This window comes from Perissodus microlepis, chromosome 13 (assembly GCF_051167445.1).
Source record: "Perissodus microlepis isolate ML-2025 ecotype Zambia chromosome 13, ASM5116744v1, whole genome shotgun sequence".
Lineage (NCBI taxonomy): Eukaryota > Metazoa > Chordata > Actinopteri > Cichliformes > Cichlidae > Perissodus > Perissodus microlepis.
In genome coordinates this window covers 20,127,370-20,147,368 of record NC_140473.1, presented here as the reverse complement: position 1 = coordinate 20,147,368, position 19,999 = coordinate 20,127,370, and the positions used below count along the sequence as shown (strand labels likewise).

Here is a 19,999-nt window from a genome sequence, read left to right as displayed (position 1 = left end):
AAGGCTTTGACAAGTGGACTGAGCGCTGGAATAGCAATCCAAGCGTCTCTGCATAGAGCAACTGATTTAAATTAATAACACCAGCAGATGTCAGTGCACACAAACAATGCCATGTAAAGACATATCATGTGACCTTCAAAAAAAATCCCAAAATGTAAAATCTCTCTCTCTGATGCTGTCTGCTATTTAATGCTGGCTATGCTTATGAGCAGAGTCTCTAACAACTGTGCTGTTTAGCGCGGGACATTCGATGCATTTCAGCATCTCAGAGTTCCTAAACTCACATTTATTCAGTCTATTAAATAAGACTGGCTTTAGATCAGTTATGTCCAGTCTGATTCTATACAACATCCAAAACACAGTTCACCGTCAGAGCAAGCTAGAAGTGGAACAGTGGTAAATTATACTAAATTAAATATCTAATCAACCGGCACAGCATCGATTTTGGAACAAGCTCTGAACTAAACTACCACACTGATCTTGGGCCCTCAGAGGATTAAAATGTGTATGAAAATTGTAATTCTGATGAGTAATATAATGTTGTATATTTCCATTATATGTGGCTAGACCCATGGATTGTACTATGTACTAAGTACTTCCAAGCTTTGCATTTTTTCAGATATTAGAATACCAAATACACAAGAAAGACATAAATAAAAAAGTGTAAAAGTGTTGTGGTTTTGTGGGAGTGTATGTGCCAGACTATTTTATGGCACGTAAACTCCTGGATTATTTCTTTAAATCCACAAAAATGAGTCTAATAGGTGTGTTAGAATTTGATGATATAGCCAGTTGTGGTCTGCGTGTCTCAGTGTAACTGTCAGAATGGGTAAAAGAAAAGCAACCAGTAAATGTCTGTTGGCAGTTAGAACACAAGCTATTGTCCTGCACAGCAGACATTTTTTTATTGTGGGTGGCAGCACTTTTACTTTAGACCAGCATCAGTCCTGTAGCACTAAATCTGTGAGTGACATCCATTCCCTGCCCCCCGCATATGGGTGTGTTAGCTGACCCTCTGTGACCCCGTGTGTCCACTCATCTATCACACGGATAGCCAGAACTCAGTGCTCATCAAGGCTGCAGCCTAGGTACACATACATAAACAACACTTAGAGACACACACACACACAGCTTTTTGACTACTATGGTATATATACATGCTCCTGCAGGTACCGCCAAGGTCACAGCTGAGCAGAGAGACTAATGACCTATAATAAGACATAACCTTGACTGATAGGGACAGTCAGCATTGCTGTAGCAGCCAACAGAGCAGTATACACGTTCACTCTTACTCTCTCTACAACACACGCGCACACACACACAGAGTGAGTCGAGAGTCCTCCTGCTCTCTGCAACATCGTTCTGTCCCTGGTGGATTCAGATCTGCTATGCTTAATTTTACTTCATTTTTTTCAGCACCCTTGTCTTATCTCTCCTTTTGTACTGTTTCTGTTTTATAATCTGTTAACTCAGGCTAGCAGAGATGTCCTGTTCTTATCCAGAAAAAAAGTTTAATAACTCTGAAAGTGTCCAGAGCATCAGTATCTGTGGATTTGATTCAAGTCTTAAAAAAGCTCAACTTTCCACATTGTTCTTAATCTACAAAAACAAAACCATTCCATGTCAGGAAACAACACAAAACAAACAAAGAAACTAAAAAAAAAAACCCCTTAAGGTTTCACACAACTGCAAGTACTACTACCCCGACAGAACATCACAAACTGGCTCTAACTAGAGAGAGACGTTGGTGTGCAAAACTAAGCAGCAGGTAAAGTACATCAAAGTCTTGAGTTAGAGAAACAGACACCTCACAGGTGCCTATCTGGCAGCTTGATTACAAATGGTACCCAAAAAACACCAGTTTCAACATCAGCAGTGGAGAGGCAGCTGAGGATGTTGGATATCTGGGCTGAGTTACAAACACAAACACAAACCTGAGATTGTGAAACTGGCCAATAAAAGGAAAAGAAACAAATTTGAGGTGTTTCAAACAAGCTGAAATACTAAACTTCCATTTGCGAGCGTTTACGTAAGTAACTGAGGTTATTTCGGTTAAGGATATGTTTGCAACTCCCTACATGTTGGTTGACTGTTTGGACTCCTTAATCCATTCCTAGAGTCGTAGCAGACAAATTGATGTTCACTAGGTTAAGTGTCGTACGTGCTCCTATGAGGAGAATGCAACTGAGCAGTCTCCACCCATAACTCAGCTCACTATGAAGTGTCTCCTCTTTGCTCTTTGTAACATCAATCAGCAGTTCTCAAACAAACAGAAGGTATTGCTAATTCTATAAACTGACCCACATATACACATGGGAAAAAAAATAGAATACACACAAAAAAATCCATATTTTTAAAAACTGAGATGCATAAACATGCTTCTCTACTCTTCACCAATTCAATCATCCATTTGCGGGACAGCTTCCCGCCGCACCAAATGTAAAATGGCCTGCGCCTGACTCATAACATTATTAGAGTCATGGTGAGATTGAATTAAAGTGTTTAATCTTAATTCTGCCAAAATGTAACGTGATGAAAGACTCTGCGCAGCTGTTTTACTCTTTACCAGTTTACTGTCAACAGACTAATCAATAACAGCTAAAAGAGCTTTAAATCAAATTTAAATCAACACGTTGTAGGATATAATCAAGTTGGGCTTAAAAATTACACGTTTCACATGCTGACCCTTTAAGAGGAAGAACAAGCACAGCTTTTTTCCTGTTGTTCTCTAGACTGTGTCATTCCTGCTTAGTTCCAACACTTCTTATAATTGGTCACTTCAGCAACTTGTGTGTGAATGTGTGTGAATGTGTGCGTGCCCTTCTTCAGCTGAGGCGGACATTTGGGCATCAAGAGGGAAGGTCCCAAAAAAAAAGTTAAAAGTGCACTGTAGGTGTCGAGATGGCTGACACACAGCTGACAGCATCCCAGTCAGCAACACACACACACACAAATGCACAGGGTGACAGCAACCTAGTCAGCAGCACCACTAACAGCAACCTGACGCGTACTGCTCCGTCTCAGTGTATCAGATCAAGCCTTCAGTCTGTCAGATAGCAAACTGCAATTATATAAACAGGACAATGATTTAGCACTTCCCTTTTTCAAATTCTGCAATATATGATTCCTTAAAATAACCTGTGGATATTTTTTATAGTTGATTAATCTGTTGATTAGGTTTTGATGAACTGAACAATCATTCTTGATATATAAATCACCAGAAGAATGATCATGCTCCTCCATGCTGACCTAAGTTATAACTTTAATTGCACCTCATCGGGTGTAGCCTTTAAGCCCAGACAACACAAGAAGAGCTTCGCACTGCCACTGCAAGAAGTGTTGCAGAGGGGCAGAACACCTCCCGCCTTAAAATGGTTCCTCGAGGAGCCCTAAATAAATTTAGAAAAGGCCCCTCTAGAGTCTCTTCTAGTGCTTCATCTCCCTCACCTAAACAACGAATGTGGAAATCAAGAAAAAAAAGTGTGGCATGCAGCAGCTGCAAATCAAGTTACTTCAAAAGTCCAATGTGAATGTGACCAACTGAAGCAAAAGGAAACCTTACAAACAAGCAAAGTACAGCATACACAGTCTGACAGCAAATATCTGACCTTTCTGCTTAACTTACTGGTTTAGCACAACAGTGATGGCAGGATGATGAAAGTTCACAGTTGAAGTTGTACTTTCAGAATAACAATAAGGGTACTTTATTAATTCCATATGAAATTATATTGTCATAGTAACTAACTAAATGAAATTAAATAATACAGTATATTAAAAAGTTATAAAATATAACAAAATATTTCTAATAAATACAAAAAGTTCTACATATAAATGCCCCAGTACGTTTGTTCTAAAACAGTAACAATGTGACAAAGCTCTGGGTAATGCTTTTCACTGTCCTTCAGGTAGGAGACTACTGGGTGGGCTCACAGATGACACACACTGCATACAGAACTTGGGTTGTCTGTGACTCAAGCTGCATTTGAAATAACAACCAGAAACACAACCAAAAATATCTGATGTGAGACTGTCAACGCGGCAATACACATCATCAAGGGAGATTGCTAGAAGTTGCTGTAGGGCTGATCTATTTTCAACACGCAGGGTGTTTGTGAAAGGAGCTGTAGTGAAACGAAGGAGAAAAGACCACCAGCAGAGGAGGAAGAAGAGGGTGAGAGTTAAAATAACATGCTAGCTGTGCAATCGGAAATTGTAAAGCAAACTGATTTCAAACACGGTGAATTCGAGACACTGCATTGACTCAGTTATGTCTGGAATAGGGCGGCTCACGTGTTGGTAATGAAATGATTGCATGAGGTGAAAGGTGATACAACAGAGATGAAGTTCCATCGTCATCATCAGTTCAATAACAGTCTTCATTACTGCTTTAGGTTTAACATCTCTTTCAGGTTGGAGCTGAGTTATTTTCATTACTACAACACTTATGGAATATTTTCTCGATAACTTGATAAACTGTATAAGATGACAGACATGGGGGACCACTTGTCCTAAACACAATTCGTTTAAGAAAAAGGGAATTAAATCACCCATATATACTGACATTTGTGAATCTATAACCATGGATTCTTTTTTATAGGTTAATAATTTATTACTGCTCTTGTTTCAATGTTCTACTCTTCTCATTTCCTGTGTTTTAGCCCTGGCTCTACAGTGTTAGCGATAGATCTGTAGTAGGCTGATGGATTTGAAAGACACACAGAGACAGAGCACAGCATCAGTCCTGGAGACTTGTTATGTGCACAAGTAAATTTACATCACAACTTGTACAGACAATGCCCCTTGGAGCACCAATTTTCTAACTATCCTAGTAAAACACCAAAGGGCCTTTAAAAACAGGGATGTGTAAGTCCATATAATAATTTTAAATAAAGGACTTTTGTGATGCTCAAGTTGATCTTAAATGTAAGCCCACTTTAATAAAAGCAATAAACTAGAATATGCCCTCCTGCTCTATAACTATAATGTACTACACCTTAAAAGATAAGTCTAAAGCAAATCCTATTGTAAATATTGAAAGTCTGGCCCAAAATAATTTTTTAAACATTCATGAATGACTTAAACGCATAATTTATGAGAATATAGTCCTGCAATGATGACCAATATGTTAGCTCAGATAGGAGGTCATAACAGAGCCAGACTTTTTTGCTTACAACTGCCACCCAGGCATTGATTCCCTTCTCTGGTTACCTACAGGAACAACCAGGGAAAGGACGAGAAGGGAGGACAGGAGGACAGAGAAAAAATATGAAAGAGAGGGGAAAAAAAATCAGTAGACTCTGGGCTTGAAATTGAGGACATTTGGGGGAGGGCGAGCACAAATATAGGCATGATATGAATCCACTCTTTTTGTGGTCTGTTCCAGCCACATCCTTGAATTTCAGACATAGTACAACTGGGTACAACTTGGATTCTGTGTAACCTTCTCTGACCTTTCTAAAGCTGTCGTATTATAGGTATTCTATGGCAAAATCCAGTGCTTTTATTAGTTAGAATTTGTGCTGCCTTAGTCATCTTTCAGAGCAGATAGTCTTCGTGGGGATGATAAATCACATATCCAATCTGCAATATGCTGGGAGTCTTCACTGATAACAGAGTGCAAACATGTTTGGCAAAGCTGCCTGTGAATAATTCACTATCAAAATTAAGTAGACAGAATGCTTTGCTTCTATCCTGGCTGTGCACACAACTGTTAATAAAAACATGCAGCCAAAGACTTCTGTGTGTGTTTATGTGTAATGCTCCCTGTCTAAAGGTCTGTTTTTCCAGTGATCTGGCACATAACCAGTAAAAGAATACCAATCCCACCTTGGAGCTACAACGAACCTTTTCCCATCAGCTGTCATTATGCTGGATTACAGCAATTTGCACAAGGTTGTTTTAAAAAGAGTGGTTTTAAGAGCCAGTGTTGTAGTTGAGTCTCTTAGTTAGACATCACAGGACTGTTTTACTGTTCTACAGAGGGTAATATTACACATTTCAAAGAAGAAATACAGCACACCACCACCAGAGCAGCTTAGGTATGTACAGCAAAATCAGCTTGCTAAAACAATTCAATCAGTGAGGTTGGAGCTTGTTCAGAAAGTAGGCTGCATGCATGTTTGGAAGTTGGAATGGGTGGAGGGGATAGGGGTGGGGTGGATATTTTTTCACTAATCATGAATCAAGGCGTTTTTCTGTTCCCAAAGGGACCCTTGATACACCCCTAACCTCCTGCTTTCCCTTTTTACCCCTACCCCCTTTTCTCCCTCTCTCCCTACTCCTGGCCATGTGAGAGAGCTAACTGTGTGGAGGTGTGATTACCATCGATCTGTCCTAACACAGCCCATTTCCTCCAGCCAGGACCACATGCTTCTGTCCTTGGCCAGGTGCAGATGTTTTTAGGGGTAGAAAATGTAAAAAGACTGGGTGACGCATCCAAGACTATTGATAAGATATGAGATTAGGGTATTAATTAGGGTAGCCTTTTCTTTGCGGGGGGGGGGGGGGGGGGGGGTTCTCAGTATTATCTCTGCTGAGCTTGGCTTGACTCATAAAATCAAGCCAGACAACAAAAGCGATGGTCGCATGATTTCAGTTATCTCTGCATGTTATGGTGGAGTGGCAGGTGGTTAAGTAGAGGACAGGGGAACAGGGTGGTGGTGCAGGTGGGGGCGAGCAAATGAAAGTAATTATCAAGCCATACAGGCGTGAGTCCCAAGGGTGAATAGCGTTTGTGTGAGTGTGCGTGTGTGCGTGTGTGGGTGTTTGCAAGACATGTAGGAAATCTAGACAGCACTACGGGTAAGCTTTATCAGCGAATGTATGAGGAGCACCTGCTATACATGCATAAACGCACACATGACACACCATTTGGCGCATTTAAGAGCTGATGGAGGAGGTCTGGCACTGATGCACAGCAGGGGTTTAATAAGTGTGATGTTGTAAGAGTGGGGGCGTCATTTCTTTCCCTCTTCCCCCTCTTCGACTCACACACACTCATGCACAATAGTGCTTCAGTGAACAGTAAGCTGCAAGTGACCCCGAGACAGACATATACATCAAATGGATGAAAAAAGAGCTAGAGCCTGCAGGTAGCATCATGCTTTTTAAAAGCAATACACTATCAGTAGGTGAAAGACAAGGAGATCTAATCAGTCACTGTCAGATTATATGTGCACACTGTTTGAGTTCTCTCCTCCCTTTCAAACACCAACTCTAATTCATCCACTTATCCCTGATCTTTTTTCTCTTATAGCCAGCTTCAGGTTGCCCCCTTCTTTCTTTTCTCTCTTTATCGCCACAAACACCTGCTCCCCCTCTCTTTTTGTCGCTCTCCGTCCTTACGTTATCAAGCCTCTGCTCTCTTTTCTTTTCTCTTTACCCCTCCTCCCTTTACATACCATTCAGCACTGTAACTACAATCGCCAGCCACTTTGTCAAGCATATCTGTTCGATTGCTTGTTAAAACAAATATCTCATCAGCCAATCACAAGGCAGCAACTCAACGCATTTAGACATTTAGATATGGTCAAGATGACCTGCTGAAGAAAGGTGTTTTACATGACTCAAATAATCACTTGTTACAAGCATAAGTATACAGACGAGCATCTCTGGATGTCAAACTGAATGTCAATCCTGGAAGCAGATGGGCTACAGCAACAGAAAAGCACACTGGGTGCACCTCTTTTTTAACATCAGGAGATTGGAAAACACTGCCTGACCTGATGAGTCTCAGAATTTGGCATAGATGTATCCTGCTTAGTATCAATACTTTAGGCTGGTGGTGTGGGGGATAGTTTCAAGGCACACTTTGGACCCCTTTGCACCAACTGGGAATCGTTTAAACAGCACAGCCTGTCTGTTTATTGTTGCTAATCATGTCCAACCCTGTACAACCAGCAAATCTGATCTCAGACAGGCATGCACATTTTCACACTTCTCTCTTTTTTAAACACTCTCAAAGTTAAAAACTTTGTAGAAAAAAAAGTCCAGTATTATAGAATGAAACCAAAGGCACCCGTTGTTTCCTTTAGATGTTGCAAAACGTTTCGTCGACATTGTTGTGTTTGTCACATACAGTACAGCACTTCAGAGTCACACTGCTAGCGTTCGAAGATTTATGTCAATTTGACAAGCTGAACGCATTCTGTACTAGACAGGAGACACGGCACGAGATTGATTGACAGTGGTCTACAGCCAATCAGGACGCAGAACACAATGCGCTGTAAAAAAAAAAAAACAGCATGAAAAATTGCTCCAAAAAAAAAAAAAAATCCGCAAACCAGCGAGGCCGCGAAAAGTGAACCACATTTTAGCGAGGGATCACTGTAATGCAGAGTCCGTGCCCCAATAGAACAAAACTGTTCTGACTGCACTAGGGTGACCTGCACAATATTAAATAGGTTTTTTTAAATATTGTGACCAACTGATGTATAAAAAAACCAACAAAAATTGTCCTTAACGCAGAAATTTCTTTCATTTCTAAATACAATTAACCACTTTCTTATTCTCTAAAACCATATATTGCATGATATAACATAAGCAGTTCTCTTTTGGGGAACCCACAAGCCTCCGTATTATGAGATTTTCACATACATGGAGTGGAAGAGTGGCAAAAAAGACAACAATGACCTTCAAATGACCTTTAGGCTTATGATCACGCTCCCTCTCTATCATTTCTCACTCCTTGCCTCTCTAATTCTCTCCATTTCTCCTTATCTCTTGCTCTCCTTTCCATCACACCCGCTTACTCTCATTTGATCTATTAGTCCTTATCTCTACCACTCTTCTTCTACCTCTATAACCCCTGCTGGTGATTTTTTCCTCTATGATTCTTCATAGACAAACACTCTTCTTCTACACACACACACACACACACCATGGTCAGCATCCACCTGGCTTTTACAAGCATGTCATCATTTTTGATCTTCCATAAAAACCAAATCACCTGCTGCACATAAAACAAAAAGACACTTAGGAGTTATACACAGACACAACTAGAAAACATGATTTTTTCTCCCCTGTTGGCAGGACAAACAAATTCCCACATACACTGGTTTCCCATTACAAGCGCTCCCTAACAAACCCCTTCACCACCACTCTCTCTCTTACATGTGGACACACAATCACGCACACACACCCCATCCCCCAGCAGCTGTTTTCAGTGAGGACCCTCAGAGTGGTGGATCAATAATTAGAACAATCCTTATTACATGCTCTCATTTTCCCTTAGAGACTCAAGCTAATGTAGAACAATAGCAGGATACAGTAGAGTAAGAACGCCGCGTTGAATGCTGGAGGAATCCATCACGTTTCCGGACATGTGAAACGCAGGAGTGAGGATTACAGTGTACTGATGGAACTCTATGCTGCTATACTAGGGTCTACATGTGAATGCATAACATCACACAGCCACACTGTCAAGATTCAGGAAATGTTGTTCCTTCTCACATCTGAATGAAATTTGATTTGATGTAGAAAGACATCAGACTGGTTAAGCGGACCAGAGTATGCCCTACTGCAAACTGTATTTATCAAAGAAGTAGAGAGCTGGTAGAAGTAGCTAAATTGTTGGTATGCTTATTGATAAAACTGCAGTGAATATCAAACAGCGTTAGTGCAACTTTTCCGTGAACAATCAGAAACCAGCACAGGAATTCAACTCACCTACCTCCAGATAAATCAACTATACAAAGAGGTACTAAATAAATATTTTTAAAAAAGCTAAATACAGTCCCAGCAAACAGATTTTCTAGTTTTTTAAAAGTATCTTTTATGTTTTTTTCTTATTTTCCTGCCAGCAGAGACAACGTAGGAATCTCATATCAAAAGGCACGCTTTTACAGAATTTCAAGGTCTTTAGTGAAAGTCTCACTGAACCATGTCTGTCCCTTTCAGAGTGTCAGCGCATATAAGCTACTATATATATATGTACGTGTACAGTCAAGAGCGTGATGTTTCGTTCAATATGAATATTGGACATTAAGACCAGGTGACCACTGCCTCTCTGAGACAAGCACACATGCACACACACTCATGCAATGTGTCCTGCAAACAGTGTAGTACTTATACTACAAACTAAAAAAAACCAACTGATTTCGTGATAAACATAGTTGCACATAATACATTATATTACTGAAGCTTGGCAGCCTTTCCTAAATCCAGGTCTGTCAATTGTCCAGTCGATGGCCATCTTGATGGTGAAAACATTTTGTAATACTGGGAGGAGTTCCCAATGCCAGTGCAATTAGCTGAGGCATGCATGGGCGCTGAATTCATTAACCTCCATCTTTCAGGGGATGGTGGGGAGAGGAGGAAGGGAAGGAGGAGGCGAGCAATACGCGTGTCGGCTTTGTTTCACCCAAAGCGATGGCAGGGACGTTATACAATAAAGTAGGAAAGAAAAAATAGAGAAAATGAAGAGATCAATTTGTCTTAATTTCCACCAATATTACGTTCCCCTGAGGAGTTTTTTACGCTGTTGTTTATTTTTGCTCCAGGGGCTGGACAGAATCATGCCTTGCCACTGTTGCCATGAGCTTGCACTGAAGCACAGGGCTGGAATCCAATTTCAGCACTCCAACTTACCCTCAGGCTCTCATCCCATAGTCCTTATTTAGATTCATCACTCTTATTATCGAGATTTATACCTCCTAATGAACAGTGATGATAGTGATGAATCACAAACTTTACCTCCGATGTGGAGGACAGACTTAAGTGGATCAAAAAGTAAAAGCATTCTCAATGTAACAGACACAATGGTGCAGTACGAGGCTTCAACGACACACAGTCAAAGCACAAAGGCACAAAACTATCAAATAGGCACAACACTTCAACTGAAGGTGAAGCATTATCAAAACAGGACCAAATGACCCAAATAAACCTAAGAAGAAGAATAACAAGTACCATACCAATGCATATTCTGGGTACTGGAATGGTGTGCAAAACTGGGACAGTAAGAAACCCATGCTTTGCTTAGCTCTCTCCCTCTCTCTCTTTCTCTTTCTCTCTCTGGGAATCCATTGGGGGCTCCTGGCTCTAGATAATGTCATTAGAAGTACAGCAGCTTGAAGCATTTCTGTAACACCGTAATGGGGGTTTCCCATTAAAGTGACCACTGCAGCGACCAAGTTTTCACTGATTCCACTGAAACTGTCACACAACACATGAAAATTAAGCTTTTATGCAAACACACACGTAACATTTTCTCACTAGAAACTCCATCTCCTCCATCCTCCTATGATGCTTTCCTGGCGATTTACATAACTAACACAAGTTAAGATGGCTTAAGTTGTAAGGCATATGCAACAATGACCTTTCCGCAACAATCCAGTTGCATTTTGCAGGTGACGAAATGAGAATTGCTTAGCTCAAATCAACACAAATGAATAATTAATACATGTCCAAAAGCTTAGTTTACCGGGTGCATTTAGGAAGTAGTGATCAAATGAACAAAGAAGTGGTTAAGGGCACAGCCTATGCTTGAATGAACTTCACACTGGGTTATAATACAACATTACTTCAAACAAGACAGGAAACCCCAGCAATCACAGTAAGTGGTATGAGCATGCAACTTGAAAAGTTAATAAATATCGATGCAACATAAATTAAGTATGAATTTCAAAACATTCTGCTGCATTTCATGACACATACAGTCATCCACCTGCTATGTGACTAATGCAAAAAAAAGAGAAGCATCCACTCTGCATTTAAAAGTGTTTTGTACTTGCTCTGCTATCTAAATATAGCATTGGTAGGGCTGTGAAAGGAGTGACTCAAAACACTCTGTTGCACAATTTGCGCCAAAGCAAGCACATATGCGTTTACTACAATATGATGCAGACAGAAAAAGAGAAAATAACAGCCCAACTTTGAAATTATGCAAGATTTCTTGAGTTGGGCTCCATGGCTTCTAAAAAAGTTCAATTACAACATTAAAGGGATGGAAAAAATTCAAATACATTGTGCGCAAGTTATCACGGTTTTAATTTTCTTCTCTGTTATTCTTTCTCATTTTTGTCTCTGACTGTAATGCCCTTTTATCACATTTTTCTGAATGTGTCACTCTTTTGTTATGTCTGTCTGTGACTCTGATAACTCCTGGTCTATATTATGAGACACAGTGAGGGTTGGAAGGCCACCAACAAGACTAACCAGTGCATAAGCAAGGGCAGCCATGGAGTAAAGCCATAGGAATGAAAACATAAGAGCACCGGTGTGTGTATTTTGAAATGCAGCTACTGTGTAAAGTGTGGGAGAGGGAGCGACTGACAGCAGCGGCCCACAGTTCACCATCTGACAAACAAATTAACTTTAGTGTTTGACTTTGTTTTGTCACAGAGTATTATTAAAAGCTAGCAGTGTGAGCCAAACAACAAATAATAAAAAAGTCACAGAGCCATACGTGAATGGACAGGATGATGTGAATAAGAGAGACCAAGCCAAAAGGGAGAAGACAAAAAAAAAAGCCCTACAAAGGAACACAAAGTGACAGACAGAGAAATGAAGAGTAGATCGGTGTGAGGACAGAGAGAAGGACGCAGGGCAGGCTGAGAAGAAAAAGCTGATTACTCTCATGGATGGTGCTGTGCACAATCCAATCAATACAACCCTCTTCTCTCCTCTCCATCTCTGTCTCTTGTTCTCTTCTAAGAAACATGACCCTTCATAAGGACCATAAAACCTCCAATACAGATCAGCATTGCAGACACATACAAGTTTGTCACACAAACACAGGAGAAAGTAAAAAAAGCGCTCCAACAGGCATGAGCACAGTCTTAAAACACATTTGGCTCCAAAGAACTCCACCAACTCACTTGACCTCAAGAATCTTTGTTTTGTTGTTTGTTTAGAGAAGATTGGGCCATGATAGCTCGCTTCTTGTTTATGCTAAGGTCAAATAACGTTGCCAGCAGCATAATTCAAAACCAGGCACCCATGGGCGCAAAGTACAGTAAATGTCACTGTTATTGTATTGATCTCTCACGGTCAAATCTCCTGGCATTAATACGCAGAATGAAAATAAATGCTTTCTCTAAACTCTGTTCCGGTCAGACAGAGAGAGAATTCATTGTTGATTTTGTGTTTTTTCTCAACAGAAGCAGCTCATAAGTTCCTTATGTTCTCCTTATTTTTGCATGAGTGTCTCCCTCTGGTTTGTCCAAAGTAAAGAACTTAACATGTACGAGAGGAGGAAGAGGAGGGAGACCCCACGTGCATTTCTGTTCCTCCTCTCTCAAATGAAAAGCTTTGTCATCAATAAATCAGATATGTATGCATTATACATGGCTGTCTGTGCATCCAAGCACAAACACAGACATGCACTTACTAAAGCAATCATTTATATTTACAATAAAGTGGTCAAGTGCATGTATGTGAGAGGTTTGCACCTTGGCCTGGGTTTGCTCCATTTAATAGTGTATTTTTTTATTTTTCACACTCCTTGAAACTTCATTTGATAGAAATAAAAAAGTCTCAACAACCTGACTCTGCATAATGCCCGTTCTTCACTAAAACGAGGAAGGATGGATATGGAATTGTTTAAAGAAGGCTTGTGTGGTGTAGTTTTACTAAAGACAGACAATATGAAGCACTCATAAAGAGTTGGGATGGGATAAGAACAAAAGGCACAAGTCCATGGTGAGTTTACCTCATTCAGAGGCAGGTAGCTAAGATCATCATCGCAAGCAGGTGTAATTATCTTTGACTTTCCGCTGTCATGTATGCCCACATACTCAGATACACTTTAGAACGCATAGAGGCAATAAACACTGACTCCATCACACATGCATTTAAAGTACAGAGTTACAGATGCTGTTTGAATTGGACAGAGTAAAGAGATACAGCAAGAGAATCTCCACATCTGGATTTATATGAACACGTGAATGAATGAATGAATGTATGCGAGACCTCCAAGCTCATTTAATCAGTCAAGCTGAGGTAAACGTCCACATCTACTTGCTCATACACACAGAGTCACGGTCCAACGACGCTAGTGGAGCAAAGCAGATGAAGCCACCAGCCAGCCAAGCCAGCCCTCGTCTCTTTTACCTTTCTCTTTTGTTCCCGGGATGCTGTTCTCCTGCTCTTCCTCCGCTTCTCCTTCTCGTCCTCTATTGCATTCACATCCACTTCCCCCCGATTCTTCTTCAATTGGGAGGCCGCGTGAGCCATGATAGGTAATAAAAAAAAACCCGAAGAAGCACCACACACTACACACGCGTGCCTCACCTGAAATCCCAGAGAAGTTCAGGGGCTATAATTTGACAAAACCAGGATCTCAGAGGAAAAAATCGGGGTAGAAAAGGAAAGGGGGGGAAAGGGAAGAAAAATGCCCTCCTTGAAAAGGAGAATGGAGAAGAGTAGGGTTTCTTTTTCTTTTGTATGTATGTATATATATCCTGTGTGTCCTTTCTTTTGGTTGTTGCTCTGGTCTGGTCTCTCTTTCTTTCTTTTTTTTTTAAAGTGATGGAAAGCTGGGAGAAAAGAGACAGCAGCTTCTCCTCGTCACCTCTTCCTCTTCCTCCTCCTCCTCCTCGTGTGTCATCCGTTGGCAGTGTGAGAGGAGCACGTCCAGGAGAGGTGAGGACGAACCGGATGGAGAGAAAAGAGACACGAGCATCACCAGCACAGAGGTGGAGGGAGGGAGGAGAAAGGAGTGAGAGAGAGAGAGATAGAGAGCGAGAGAGAGAATGGAAGTGGAGGGAGGGTGTGTGTGGGGGGGTGGGGGTTACCATGGTAACCGCACTCTTTTTAAAAAAAATGGTTTCTCTTAAATCTTTCTTTCTTTTTCTGTCCCTTTTTCTTTCACTTTCTTTCTCTGTCTCTGTGCTCTGGTTCCTGCTGTTGTACAGCACCTCAACTGGTGCTCCACCACAGGGCGCTTGTGTGTGTGTGTGTGTGTGTGTGTCTGTGTGTGCGCAACAGAGATAAACTGTGTGTGAGTAGATACGAGTGCATGAATGAAGCAAAGACATTGGCTAGGAAAGGAGAGGAGAGGAAATGGTGGCAGGAAGCAACAGCAGAATGGGTGAGTGTGTATTTATATAGATATATCTATATATGTATGTGTGTGTGTGTGTATGCGTGTGTGTGTTTAAACAGCATTTATCTACTATCACACATATATACATGCATTACCAGTTGGAGGTGATCAAGTAATGGATGGTAGAACATGCAGAGGACACACGTAGAGCCAATGCAGGAGGGAGGAGAGAGTAAATGACTGATGCTCACACCCTTCAACCCCCACGCTCATGCAACCACACAACCATACACATGTATGCACAAGGAAGACTGTAACAATGTTCTTGACTGACACAAAATTGAAAGAAATAATAATCCAATCATCCATTAAGTAAATTAACTAATCTGCACAGAATTATAAATGATTTAGTAAATGAATGAATGAATGAATAATTTAATAAATGCACACATCCAAAATCTAACAAGTAAGTGCCTGCTTCCAAGATTTATGAGTCCTCAATCCTGTGCTTCCCTAACTTCTGTGTGGTCAACCCATCTGGGATCATTGACATCATGATGGAGAGGTCAAACAGGACCAGGGGAGCTTTTGTTTCACCAAATCTCTCGGGTCTTTGTTGAAAACAGAGAGAAGGAGGAGGCGGAGGAGGACAGAGCGACAGTAAAGAAGATCTACATAGAAAAAGAAAAAATATACCCTGTTTGATTTTGGTGACTGAAGAATGGGGAAAAAACGTCTTGTTTAGAATGTCCTTCACAACCACCACGCTCACGTCACACATGGCAGCGTGGAGGCAGATGGAGCATGCGGCAGCCATCTTTGTATTTCTTTCCCTTCCTGCCTGCGTGTCAGAGGCACTCATGAGTCTGGTTGGGTCCTGTCGACACCAAGAGGATGCCTTATCACATGCCTGTCTGCTTTCAACAAATTCTGTGTTCATTCACAGCTCTAACTGTATGGACTGAACATGGAACCATATGGGGAAAAGTAGGGGATAGGAAAGGAGATGATCGGGTGCCGCTGTTAGTGAAAGAGGAGAACAACCCTCCTGGGAGACACAGCGGGTTTAGCTGGTGGACACCAGTCATGTAACGATATGAGCGTGAAATTCCCTTTTCTTTCCCGCAGAAATCTATTCATCCTCACCACTTCATTTTTCTTTCTTTTCAACCACAAATGCCAGCCAACACCAAAAAGGGGGGCTGAAGCTGACTTGCAGCCCCCATAATGCATCAGGGGGTGTCACATTATGCCAAATTATCATGCGGTTGCTAGGTGAGGGCCAATGGGATGGCTCAGGGGAGGACAGGATGGATGGATAAGGAGCGTGGAGAGGTAAGACGAGGGATTAGAAAGGGAGGGAGCAAGCGGGTGGGTACATGTGTGCATGTGTATGTATGGAGGCATATGTGCACATGATATACAAATCACCCGAGTGGAAAGAAAAGAAAATCCTTTGTCCAAAGAGAAATGTAAAATTTAAAAAAAATTAACTGTGTAAAAAAATACATTTAGTACCTGCCAGTTCTAAAGCCCTTTTTTCCCACAATTCATTCATCAATAATACCCTAATCGCACTTTAATAGCCAAGAGAAGAGTGTACTCTTCCACAGTTGTACTTGTAGTAAAAGCTACTGCCAAGGTGTCCTATACTTCAGACACCAGCATTTTGGAGGCAAAGGGAAATAACAACTACTACAATAGAGCGGAGTTGGCTGGTGGCCGGTGAACTCTAGAAGTGGACGATTATTGGACGTTTTCCACTGTTCTTCAGGCACCATGCCATAAACATAAAGCCAGGCCAAATAAAAAAAAGACTACTAGAGTGATAAATCACACACAAAATGAAGAATACACTGCATACAAAATGTTTAAGCATGTTACAGAAGACATAAACGTTAAATTAGTCCATTATTATGGTGGTAATTTTAAATTGGTGGCTATTAGGAGAGCTGCAAGTTCATGAATTGGCACAATGGAGACACAGTACTTAAACATTCCTGAAAGTGAGCCAATGGTCTAAGCCAGTTTCAGAGAGAAATGTTAATATTGTGTGCTCATCTAAGTCTTTTATCAGAATAAAGCAAATTTATTTGTGTCTGTGCTGTTGATTGACAAAGGTCTTTGTGAAGGAATACTTTGGAATAAATATCATTCTTAATTAACATTATTCTTCACATTATTGTAGTATTATTCTACAAGCAGCAATAGTAACCGGTATTCTTCAGATATTCCTGAAAGCATGTTGTTACATCCGTGGTAGGCTGCCTTGTCCTGAGCCTCTGTATCCTACCGATGCAGCTCCCAAGCTGAATACAGCTTGTCCAATCACAGCGTGACTCCCAGTGGCCTCTTTGATCTCTCCAGTGACAACAGTGCACCCCCTAACACATAAACAAAAACGGGCAGAAGCCCAGACAGGATCCAGAGTATCTCAGCTGGAGAAGTCACATTGAGGTTACAGAACAGATAATTACACCGACGCAATAAAAGAGGGAGGAAGGTGATGCTTTCTGCAGCCACACGAATGGTTTTACTGCCCCTTTTAACCAGGCCGTGTAATAGGTAATTACTTGTGACCCAAATATAAATTAAGTGTTTCTTTGCACTGGTGATTTTATACTTATTTTACACGCCATTTTTCATATATATTCGTCAGATTGACTAAACCAATTCACACGTGATGTATGATCTGCATCTGTTTGGAGGTTTTGGAAAAAAGAAAAAAAAATGTATAAGCTTATTTTGACCAGTCAGACTGCACACATACATTGTACTCTGCTGCCATCTAGTGGTCAACTGCATTAACAGTTCATCAGGCAGTACAGGACATAGGCAATGCAAATTTGACATCATAAAAATTTGATAAGATTGAAAAGCACCCACATATTCAGGGATATATAAATAAATCACTATAGCTGCCTACTATTTACAACACATGAACAAATTTCACCTGTTCTCTCAATCCACCGCAGCCATTAAAGATTTAAGATTTTGCCTCTGTGCTTAAGGCTTTTACATATAAAATAACAGAACCTTATTCAGCTCATATAAGACCATAACATCCATCTGTACAAAATACTCTTCCCTGTGCTGTGCTCCAGCTGGGAAGAAATCATTGTTTGTTGGTCTGGAAATGCCTCCAGGAATAAGAAAAAGGGCAGAGGAAAAGAATGCAAGGTCAAATGGCAAGTGGCACAGACTGACAAGAAATAGATCTACCCACACAGAGAAATACCACCTACACTTGGCCTGAAGGCTAACATGGGGGGGAAGTGCTGAGTAGAGGTGGTGGGGATTGAAAAGAAGGTATTTTGTTTTAAAATGCCATGACATAAAACCACAGAACAGAAATAAAGGAAAAATAATGGATGAAGTAACAGTCTACAAGAACAGAGAGGTGAAAAAACACCAAAATGCAGGGATGGAAACAAGTACAACCAAAGGAAAAATCATCAATCCCTTCGGGATATGTAGAACGTAAAAGATCAAAACAAATTACTCAAGTCTCACTTTATATCCAGCGGTATTGCAGTCATACTTAAGTGGGTGTATTTACGGCCATAGCTGAAGGCGATTTGTAGTTGTTTTGGTGAGTTTTATTTTTTTAACCCTCATCATTTGCATGTCAACACAAAACTAGGTTTTACTCACACACACATATGCACAAGCTTTTTTGCATACCATCTATTTTTCTCCCTCCCCTTAATACCTTTCTCGTTCCGCTATTCTGTCATCTAAATTATTCTAATGTCTCCCCTCCGGATAAGCAAATGTGCCATGAGACATGCGCTTTAACCCAGTTAGCTACCAATAACCTACCTAAATGTGTGTCACGACCAAGCAGTCCCCTTCAAACCAGACCAAAATGTTCTTGCATGGTTTCCCCACTGAGGGGCAGACAGACATTCAGAGCGGAGGTGATAGGCATGCTAACACACGCTGTGTTTGCACACACACAGAGGCTTTGAGGTGGGGGTCTTAAATCGTTAAATTACGTTAAAAGGAGGGAGGTATGTCTTTCAAACTGTGGAATTTTTTTGATTCATATTCAGTGACAGGTAGAAAGACAAGAAACAAGGGAGCTGTGCACTAAATTAATTTACAAATGCAGATAATGTCAGTCATGTTAACAGGTTACAGTCACATTACAAATGAATCAACAAAAAAACACTGATATTATGCTCACAATGCAAAAGTAGATCCTCACAAAAAAATGTTTTTAAAAAAAATGAGGATTCATGCAGGCAGTGTATCTGCTGTCCACTGGATTACACACGCTCTTTGCTTCTCCAGCACAAAAAAAGATGAAAGGAGGTGATGTGGAACATCATGTCACCCCAGGATAAACCACTCGGGGAAGTGGAAATTTCACACAAACAAAAGTGAGTGCATTTATGTTTCTATTACACTAGCGGCAGCAGTGTGCATTCAAAGCCCATCACTTATAGGTCTCCAGATTACACATGACTCTGTAGAGCAGCAAAGCATTTGAAAACCAAAGCAGCTACCCGAGAACAATGTGAAAATACTGGAAAAACGGCTTACATCCATGCTACTTAATCTACATTCCACCATGAAGGAAGTGCTGTGGAATAAACACATGTCAGTATGAGGAGAAGGGAGAAAAATTAATAAGTCATTTCAATAGTTTTTCTTTCTCAAGCTCCAGGCTATTGCAATAATTTTTAGACGGGTATGTAAATAACAAGACGAGCAAACACAGTTGATTGTTTGATTAGGAATTTCCGTCAATCAATGGGGAGTTAATTTCTTGGCCGAAACAAGTGGTGGTCTGACTGTGACAGTTGTGCAGCAGGGGGAAGTGAACCCCTCTCTGTTTTACACAGGAATGGCAGCAGAAGAATAAACAATTTCACGGTCTGCTGGGAAGAGTAATACACTTGCACAATCACGTTCAGTGTATTCTTATTCAAAGGTGGCGTTTTCATCAGCATATTGTACGACAATATGTAATTTCACCAAGGCACAATGCCATCGGGCAGCTTTTTAATC

At 40.9% G+C, this 19,999-nt stretch overlaps 1 protein-coding gene across 28 annotated transcripts in view; it reads right to left on the bottom strand.

Annotated features, from left to right (window-relative positions):
- Positions 1–19,999, bottom strand: part of LOC146375088 (ankyrin-3-like) — a 116,777-nt gene that overhangs the window by 73,816 nt on the left and 22,962 nt on the right. For 12 of the 28 annotated variants that reach the window (XM_084948155.1, XM_084948178.1, XM_084948160.1 and 9 more), the window contains exon 1: positions 14,050–14,639. The exons of 1 other annotated variant lie outside the window; for it this stretch is intronic. In XM_084948155.1, the coding sequence (XP_084804281.1) occupies positions 14,050–14,172 (123 nt within the window). In that variant the 5' untranslated portion in view covers positions 14,173–14,639. Of the gene's footprint in view, positions 1–14,049; positions 14,657–19,999 lie in introns of those variants that run through there. 15 more of the 28 variants (XM_084948166.1, XM_084948170.1, XM_084948172.1 and 12 more) reach the window with 7 other exon arrangements.